General features: G+C 47.1%; 2 protein-coding genes across 2 annotated transcripts; both read left to right on the plus strand.

Moving 5' to 3' along the window:
• Positions 1 to 3,470: 3,470 nt before the first annotated feature.
• Positions 3,471 to 4,239, plus strand: ALTATR162_LOCUS7819 (uncharacterized protein; the record flags this gene model as incomplete). The annotated part of the gene is made up of 3 exons (XM_043315448.1): positions 3,471 to 3,582; positions 3,646 to 3,932; positions 4,015 to 4,239. The coding sequence occupies 3 exons, from the start codon at positions 3,471 to 3,473 to the stop codon at positions 4,237 to 4,239; spliced, it is 624 nt and encodes a 207-aa protein (XP_043171383.1).
• Positions 4,240 to 6,850: 2,611 nt separating this feature from the next.
• Positions 6,851 to 7,469, plus strand: ALTATR162_LOCUS7820 (uncharacterized protein; the record flags this gene model as incomplete). Its single annotated transcript, XM_043315449.1, has 2 exons — positions 6,851 to 7,105; positions 7,161 to 7,469. 2 exons carry the CDS (start codon positions 6,851 to 6,853, stop codon positions 7,467 to 7,469), a joined length of 564 nt encoding a protein of 187 aa, XP_043171384.1.
• Between the last annotated feature and the right edge of the window lie 2,508 nt (positions 7,470 to 9,977).

A 9,977-nucleotide genomic window follows, 5' to 3' on the forward strand; every position in this document is an offset into this window, starting at 1 on the left:
TGTGGTAAAGTTGGTGCTATTCGAACTCTGCAACCCTTTCTCGGAAAAAAACGGATCTTATCAATTGATGAGATAAGATCTGGCCAATCAGAGCCCGCAGCTTATCCTGATATCTATTCTGGTATCAGGATAAGGGACCCTAGCTTTATCCGATATCCGATATATATCATATCGGATATAGCAGGATAGCAGAGATGATATTAAGATAGCATATCAGGATAGGCAAGTCTGCTTGAGATGCTTATAATACCGAAGCCTTGGTGAGGAAGTTGTTCACCCAGTCGGCTTGTTGAGCTCATCAGTGGTTATCACTGGGATTATCCCTACTCTCTCATTATACATATATATATAGCTTCCCTCTTTCATAGCTATTCAATCAACTCAGTCCTTCATTCTCCCTCACCCACTATACGTAATAGTGGTAGTTCATCGGCGCAGTGCAGGTGACACTCCTCGACTTGATTGTCGACGCTTCGGACTTGGATTTCAAGCTCTTCTCCTCTCCTTCTAGTTTGATCATTCTTGTGCCAGTGACGAATTTGCAAGAGTGTTAGCGAGTGTCTCATCGAGTATAGTAAATTCGTGGCTCACGTAGCCCAGACGTACTCCCCAACGAGGTAAATGACGAAGATCAGCATGAAGAGTCCAAGTACGGTACCGACGTAATATTTCTCTGACTTCAGGCTCTTACCGCGGCTGCCTACGTGCTCGACCTCGTCTCCGAAACCACAAATGATCCGATTTTCATTATGTACCTTCTCCGAAGGATCCAATGGTAGCGCTTTCCCTTCCTGGAGTGTCTCAAGTACGCTGGTGGGTATTGGCCTGGGCATGGAAAGGATTCTGGTCATGATCTTATCGCTAGCGAATTGGATCTTGAGGTCGTTGGCTGTTGCAAGTGAATAGGCAGTCTCCCAGTCAACTCGGCAGTCTGATAGATGAGTGAATTCACATCCTTGAAGCGATCCCCTTTAGGCACAGCCTCACCTAATTATCGGGAGGGCCGCTTTGCTCAGGCCACTGCTGAAAGGGCGCTCTGGTACTGTTTTGCATGGAGCAGATGGTGCCGGTAACAACGCCTAGGTCAGCCACAGTTTGTTTGTGTTAATGGAAGAAGCGGGAGGGCTACCAAGGCTCATCACTCAACGCACGGCCTCACTCAACGCGCGGCCCAACCAAACAAAACCTCAACTTCAACACCACACAACTCCACCAATGTGAGCTCAATTGAGGCTGCGCTTGCAGCTATTGAATCGCTAGGATCTAGAGAAGAAATTAACTACACACAGATTGCAAAAACAAATGGCGTTGTTCGATCTACATTGATGCGGAGGCGTCAAGGCGTGTCAACCTAGCGCAGCCTCGAGGCTCAAAATCGACAGGTTCTCAACCCACAACAAGAACAGGAGCCCCTACGCTATACCAATCAACGTACAGAATAAAGCTCGCCTCCTATGCGAGCCATGATACGAAGATTTAGCGCGCAGCTTGCTAAAAGAGAGCTTGGTAACTGCTGGGTTGATCGCTTCGTGCAGCGATATCCTGACGAGCTTATCTCAAAATGGACAACAGGCATAGACAACAATCGCTACGAGGTTCATTCAGGGAGGAAGCATAGCCTCTACTTCGATCTCCTACGCGAGAGAATTGAGTAGTAGTGCGGCGAATGATTTTCGGTATCAGAAGTTTTGCATTGTTAGAACTTGGAAAATCCGGAAATCTCGCCTTCTGAAATAGTAGGCTTTTTAACATCGGCTAACATCTACTCTGTACACCAAGTACTGTGAGTGCGACCTCGTTTGCCCTTGTGGGTATTTGCTTCTCCCGACTTCAGGTATACTATCAGCAATGGTAGGATATTCGAGAAAGCGAAGACAGTTCCAATTTGGTATTTCCCATTTGGAATTGTGAAATTGCCGCCATCGACCAAGTCATTTCCGTTGGTAGCGGTTTTGGGAATAGCCGATATATTATAAACGGTCGCCAGAATAATTCCAAGAATAAAGAGGAGCCTCATCCTATCCCTTCCCTGCGTGCGACAGCAAGACCCAAGCACTACAGGTAGCGGGCATGAGATGTCATGCAGAACTCGAAATTCGGGGAAGGAGAGTTCAATAGATCATCATTACCGGCCGAACGATTCTGTGGAACATGCCGCGAACAGAGTCATGCCACTTGGGTGCAGCGAGGTGGTGTCGTATACCGAAGGTTTGGGTCCAGACTCATGATTGTGTGGAGTTGAAGCTGGGATAGTCAGCCGCCATCGATCTTGGGCCAATCCCACCATGCAATATCAGAGTGTGGCTGCTCTGCGCATGCTTCAGGTCATTCTTGGCCCTACGCCCGATCGTTCTCCCAGCATCTGTTCAGAGGGAACGATGAGATCTGGCGTACGGCCATCGAGGTTGGATCTAGTATCTATTCAATTCAAGACATTTCGGATTCGGCGTCCTATCAAATCATCCAGTTATCTAAAGCCGCTCCTTCGTGGTTGGACAACTGAGAGAGAACGATGATGACTCAGGGCGTTCGTGTAAAGTGGTGCGCAGCTAGCTCCACCATACATCGTCGTCGCGGACAAGCCCATCTCGTCACATTGCCCAACAAGAATCCTAGTGCTGTTCGTTATCGATAAAGGCGAGCTAACTTAAGCCTTTTAGTGTGCTTGGCTGCGGGGTAATGCCCAGGCGCCCATCCACAAGGTGGGTGGACACTACCTATCAACAGTCAATCACAAAGGATAATATCTGCGTAAGCTTTCAAGGCGCTGGTCTGGTCCCACGAGATTCAGATAGGGTGATATTGAAGCTTAATGTCAAGCTTCGCAAGCGGACACCTCCTTCGCTAGAAAACACCCTATGGGAAGCCAAAACACCAAGCAACGCGCGCGAACTAGAGGCTTAATTAACATCAACTCGCGATCGGATTCAAAGGCACAAGAGCTCATCGCCTGCCGGTATCATCGCAGCGATTAATCAGCTTGAGACAGGCGCTGAGGTAATGCTTCATTCAGCTGCGTTGCTTAAGGGTCGAGTCGCTAGTCTTAAAAGAGCGGACGAGGCCGCTATAACGCGTAAGCAGCGCAAAAAATGTGAGATTCAGAAGCGAGGCATCTTGACACAGGCTAAGCGAGAAGAGATGATTGCTTAAGAGGACGTTGAGCAGCAGATAGAGAGCGAAACGCGTTAAGGCAGGTGCCCGCTCGCTTGCTGAGTCTATGTCTTTTGGTCGAAACAATTACGAGTTTCTAATTATAACTAATCATAAGTCTAATGGCTAGCACTATCTTTAGCTTTGACCTTTTTGTGGAACGACTGCCACTCTTTCAGCTGAGGCTTATGGCTGGTTGCTGTTCGATTTCATGCTTGACTATTTAAAGATGGGGTATCGACCGAGGGAAGGGGATTTCTGCAAACAACTAAACTACCTCTGTTCAGGACTTTGCCTAGCTGAAGAATATATCCACCATCATGCGCTTCATCATTCTCATTACTGCTATGGCAGGCCTTGCTGCGGCGTCCCCCGTCCTCGATGTAGAAAAGCGAGATTCTAAGCCAAATCCAAGCGAGGTGTATGTGGAGAGTATGTTCCCCAATCTTCCCTCCTCGTTCTGCTTACGTACCTCTTCCCTAACGCTTCGTATAGGTGTTTCCTGGGCTGGCACGGGATGTCCACCCGGTAGTGTAGATGCTAAAGTCCTCGAAGCTGGGACACTTGTCTCGCTTGCTTTCAGCAAATACGTTGCTGCTACGGGACCGGGAGAATCCGCAGCGAACGCTCGCAAGAACTGCGACGTTCGAGTCACGCTGCACTATCCGCAAGGCTGGTCCTGGACTGTGGCGTCAACGGATTTGAGAGGCTATGCGCAGCTTCCTGAGAAGTGCTCTGGAAAAGTTGGTGCGACCTATTTCTTCAGTGGACAGCAGCAGCAGGTACGTTCCACCTTTTCCTCTCAATCTATTATAAATTTGGGAATTCTAGATAAGAGAAACTTTATGCTGACATGTTTTCTAGGCTTCGGCCATGGTCCCGTTCAAAGGCCCGTACGATGACAACTACAATGTTCACACAGAAGTAGGACAGGCTGCTCTTGTATGGGCTAAATGTGGCGCTAAGGGTCCGTTGTTCAACGTCAATTCGCAAGCAGTTCTTACTTGTGATAAGAAAGCAATGTTTAGTGTGGACACTCAGGACACAAAGTTCGAGATGAAGTTGCATTTGCAATGGAAGAAGTGCTAGAAGGATTGAGGAGGCGAGGAACGGTGGTTGGCTGAGGGTGAAAAGTTGAGGAAGGTCATTATTTGGAAATTGACTCGCAGAGTTGAGGGAAGTGAGAATTTGGAAATTGTCAATGTAAATCCCGAGCGAGCGGACGCCTTAATCAAGTTAGTTAACTTTGCAAGTTATTGACTTAACACAACAACAAGATAACGTGAACGACAAGCGAACTGGCCAGGCAAGCGAGCCAGCCACCCTACCAAGATTGCGCACCTTTGTATGCAGATAACTCAACACCACAACAAGCTACTGTGTTGTAAGACATCGAATTACTGCTCAGTCTCTAAGTTACATCATCTTTTTTGCACGGGTGCAGGTTGTGTTCGGCCTCCCCACCGCTTTTACAATGCCTTTTGTGCTCTCTGCCTGCACCTGTTCGGGATCTCCCCTCGCGCGTTTCTCTCTCTAGTTGTGCCTCAGCATCCTTTTCATCTAGGTGCCAAAGTCTCAACCTGCGGCGGACCTTGTCAAGTATATATGACTTATAGCACGTCGCCTGCCACCTACCAGGGATGTGATACAAAACCTTGCGTCGACAATTGCGCAAAGGCCAGTTTATGATAGCTGGTCTTTTGAGAACGCCTATATCAGCGGCGCGCGATGTCTAGGACTGGAACGACCAGCCTTTGGGCTGAACAAACGACCAAATCTTAGCGCCGAACGAACAACCGTCTTCAGCGGCCATGGGAAGGTAAAATCCATCAACACAGTATGGTTGACGATGGCCTAGCCGCACATTAGCATAACAAGACAGACAAGTTACGCGACGCAGAGTGATGATCAACTCCAGTCCTCCGCCTCCATACAGCGCCAGCAAAACTCATAACCTGTCGCGAGCGATCGTGCCATACATAACCCTGCTGTTCTCTACAATTCCAGTTTCCTGTTACCGCCTATGTCGTCCATTCAGCCTATCCAGTTCTTGCACTCTGGTCCTGCAGCAGCTGAGCGTACAGTAGCAGCAGCTGAATCGCCAGCTGTCTCAGCTGCAATGTGTCCATCAACCAAGTAAGTTACTTGGTTGACATCAGGGCGCTAGAGCACTATAGTAGGCCGGACTAAATTAGTTGGAACCTTAAGCACCGACACGCGACACTAGCTAATCAACTCAAGACGACCTGCTTACGTTAAAGCAACCGGTTAAACCGGCCGGTCTAGAGGGTTCACAGTTGCTTGGAGTCCTAGTGTCAACCAAGTAACTTACTTAGTTGATGGACACACTGCTCAGCTGGCTCGGCGTAAACCTAGCTTCAGCTTCTCTCTGGGTCACAACGCCCTCATTTCTCAGACCCTGTCCGCCCTTCAAACCTCATACCCTCGCTCTTGCCACTATACGTTCCATACAGTAGTGCTAGAGCCCAAACAATAGCTTCTTCGAAAGGTCGTAAAAACAAGCATAGAGCAATTTAAGGACGATGGGACGTTCCTCAGCAGTGTGAGCTTCGTCAGAAAACCGGTATCACTAACTAGAAAATGCAATTAAAAAACTTAAGATTCTAGACAGTAGTTATCGTCAGCCGTTGTCTTAATGTACGAAATGTTGCCCCTATTGGCTGTCAACGACGACTGGGCTAATACATAATAGGCTGCAAACGTCCCCACGTGGAACTTCACAGTTGCATTCCTAACCCCTGCAAGAAAATCCGTGGAGAAAACTGATCAAGAGCATGGTTTTGGAACAAATCCGTCAGATCTGAATCAATAGATGTTCGAAGCAGCCTGAGCTAGCTGACAGTATCTGCAGTTTTGCACCACTCTTCCTGTACCGTCCCAGACAATCATGCGAGGCCGTTCTAATCGATCGAAATGTGAACAAAGGATGCTACAATAATGTCCTACCGCAATAAGCTTTGAACATAAAGGATCTGACGTATTAGTAAACAAGTGAAAGACCAATTAACATACTTCAATCCCTCGAACATAAGCCTTCCACTAGAGGCTTGCTGACCAAAGATGCTTTGTGGCGTACATCGTCTTGTGCCGTCTCGTATTCAAGTCTACATCCCTGAGGTCATATAGTGACAGCTGACAAAAGACCCAAGCACCACTGCATTATGAATCAGAACCAGCACTCATAGGTATGGTTGGTCGGTTGGGTTCTACAAGGCCAAACGTAGGAATTAGCTCAGATGTTGGCCTCCACAAGGAATCAGGGGGTAGCTCCGTCGGTCTGCCCTCACACACCTTACAATATCGCTGTCTGACCACCTCTCGTTAGGCTGATGTGTCATATATACACAGACGCGAGTGAGAACTGAGATTAGCGGTTTGGAGCTTCTATACCTCGATTTGGTCTCCAAGCCTGTGGAAACTTTCTCAGGCCTTTCAGCTGGACTTAGCTTCATCTTAGCCCTTAGCTCTTAGAAGAACACCTGGGATAGTCTAGAACCAACATTTTCGGACCTTTAGCAGCTCTCTTCGTCAGAAACTCATTTAAGTTCTGTCTCTCGCTCGCTCTACGCAGCTTTTAATATCAACTCAATACTTCCGTTCTTGCTTCACTCTAGCTTACAATAGTGCCCGTGAATCTTTTGAGGCAACCCCAGGTCATATTTCGATATTATTCTACAACATGAAGCTCCATACCCTATCCCTGCTCTCTAGCTTCCTGCTTCTTGCTAGTAACAGCTTTACATTGGCGAATCTTGAAGTAAGAACTCTGGAGAAGCGGAGCTCACCTCCTCCGACCGATCAAGCGTTCATTGTCAATGTTCTGTCCTATGTTAATGGCATTCGAAGCAAGCATGCAGCCACGGCTTTGAATTGGGACGCAACACTTGCATCATTTGCCCTGAAGAAGTCCAATGGTTGCAAGCAGGATCATACCGTATGCTTTGTTCTCGATCTCCTTGTGCTTTCTAATAGTTAATAACGCTCAATAGGGTCCCTATGGTGAAAACGCCTACAACTTCTGGTACATTCCTGCCACTTCCGCGCCCAACTTTGCCGCGCAAGTACAGAGTGCATTCAATTACTGGATCCGTCCAGAAGAAGTGAATGCTTACAAGGCTGGGAATCTCCCAGGCGCGTACCACTTCACTCAGACTGTCTGGAAGGCTTCCAAGAAGATCGGTTGCGCTTTCAGTACTAATCGATGCACTCAAAACCCGAACCAAGAGTGGTGGTTTTACTGCGAGTTCAGCCCGATGGGCAACATTATTCCATACTATCCAGGAAATGTTACGGTCTAAAAATTTGACAGTATAGGACTCATGTTCTCTATTACGCTCTGTTCGGTACCGCGTGGATCTAGAGCGTATGGCTTCTGCTCTTGAATTAAGCGTGTGCGACAAGTACCGAATGTTTTATCTTAAAATCAGTATTTTCTAGGTTATAGCTACGATTATGGGGCATCTTTAAGTTGTGAATGACTTAAAAGTCTTTCTCAGTGATGATCTAATGATCTGCATATGCTTACTCCAGCCTTTCATAACTAACGTACCGTTTCCGTGCGCGTTTTGAGCCGGGTCGAGTTTTGAGCCATCTAACAACACCAAAACCTCATAAGAATGAGGCTGTACAGCCACCCACAATAGCTATTATCGCGAGATTTCTTAGAGTTGAATAAATTATAGTATTGCGATCAACTGTGCTACTTATATTTACTTGGTACCTTAGTGGTGCGGCCAAGGCGGGTTGTTTGATTTGGGACGGCTGGTACAACCACCTCAGCTTGTACATGAGATAAATCAACAACAACACGTTTCTGACGCTTCTGAGTTTGAGTAGAGGCTTGTGAGGCCTTGCGCTTACCCTTTAGGGACAGTTTTATAGCTTTTTCAGCGTCGCGAGCTGCTTTCTGGCGCTCCTTTTCAGCTAGCTTTGCGGCTCGCTCTTTCTCCCTCACCTCCTTGAGTCTCTCCCTGTCAACACGCTTCTCCTGGGCTAGTTGAAGCTTTTACAATCGAGCTTGCTTCTTCAACTCAGACCTCTTAGCTTTTTGGAGCTGTAGCTGCTGTTGTTGTTGTTGTTGTCGTCGTTCCATCTCATCGTTCTTGGCTTGACGTACTTTCTTAGGCGACCAGAAAACGGCTCCTCCATGGTATTCCTCAGGATTACTTAGTTGAAGCGTATAGCTCTTCTTTTGGTGTCTCTTTTTGACCTTTAGAGCCTCCTTTAAGCCTCGAACTTCTGCTTTGAGTATACTGTTTTGGGCTGAGATGTGATGCAAACTTCGATAAAGCTTTTTCACCTACTTACTGCTCTCATCTTTGGCTATATGGCGTGCAAAAGACTTGATCTTGCGCCAATCCTTACTACTAAGTATAGAAGTTGAGCTTTCATCTGAACTTGAAGCCTCTTTGTGGAACCGTTTGAGTACAACCTCAGCGTTAGGTGGATTGGTTGGTTGGTTGGTTGGTATTCATTTTTCGTCTGTTTGATGGGGATTAAGTCCGCCGTCTCGCCTCCCGAAGGGCATGTAGGACGTGCTAAGCTATGGAATTACAGTGCTGCTACACTACCTTAGAAAGCATTTCTTGCCTGCGCGGGTATTGCTACCATTTCAGAGATACAGCTCCCCTTCCAGTTGGGGAGACTGAGCGGTGTGTGTACATTAGGGTGGTTTCCTTGCATTTTGAGGCATCTATGTGCCAAGAGAGAGAGAGAGAGTGTGTGTGTGTGTTTGGGGGGGAGGGGGAAAGAGAGGAAGAGGGGTGGGGAGTATTGCAGCTACTGTGCTGGACCTAGTTCTACTAGGTGCTGCATTGCCTGTTGCTGTTGCAGGGCAGGAAGAGTTACCGGGGACAAACCTTAGTGTAGTACTGTCAGACATGGGCATATCGTGTAAGCATAGGGTAGTAGTAGTATAAGGTCACATGAATGAGTGTATTCTTCTGTGTATGTACAACTGTGTGATCTGAGCTCTTAAGTAGTCGGACGCATTAGTCATGCCTGCAGAGCAGTCATGTAATGTAGTCCTAGGCTTACACACCCCCTTTAGGTTCGAACGCATGTTAGAAGCTGATGTGATCGTAGGCCACCCTCTGCCTTGTAACGGGCAGAGCTGCATTAGGTGCGGGCTAGTACCGCTAACGGTGCAGTTCTAGGTAGGCGATCGTCTGCCGTCGCAGTGTTGGTGGACCTCTGCTCTATGTGATAGGCGTCCCTAGAGCTTATAAGTTTTTAAGGTCCTTTTTGCTTCGCGCTCATTTTAGTTAGGTAGTGCTTAACCTTTTAGCTAAGCTAGATGCCTTTTACTAAGCTTAATGCCCTAATGTAGGAAAGGGTTAGAAGTAAAGAAGTAAAACCTAGTGTTCGTGCTTCTGTTAAGGCAAAAGCTTTATAAGACCGTCTGCTAGTTAACAGTTAGTTTGTGTGTACGAGATGTTAATGTTGTTTGCTTGTGATTCTTGACGTAGCCAGTAATAATAGATGTCGACGTGTCGAAGACTCGTCTTAAGGCGAGGTGTAGCAGCCTTAAGTAGGCGTATTATCTGTTAATTGTCGCAGTATAGTAGTTGCTCGTTGTTTAGATTAAAGCCGATATCACAGAAGACTCTCTACTACTATATAAGTTCAGTGCCAGCAGATAAAGCAGCGATAAGCTCTGCTTCTATAGTAGACTTAGTAACACATCGCTGCAATGTAGCTTTCTAGTTAACGGGACCACTAAAGAGGAAGAAGATGTAGCCTTGCGAGCTTTTGCGGGTAGCTTTATAATCAGCATATAAAGCGTCTGTAGCTCCAAAGAAGTCTAG

This window comes from Alternaria atra (assembly GCF_907166805.1).
Source record: "Alternaria atra isolate CS162 genome assembly, contig: 28, whole genome shotgun sequence".
NCBI lineage: Eukaryota > Fungi > Ascomycota > Dothideomycetes > Pleosporales > Pleosporaceae > Alternaria > Alternaria atra.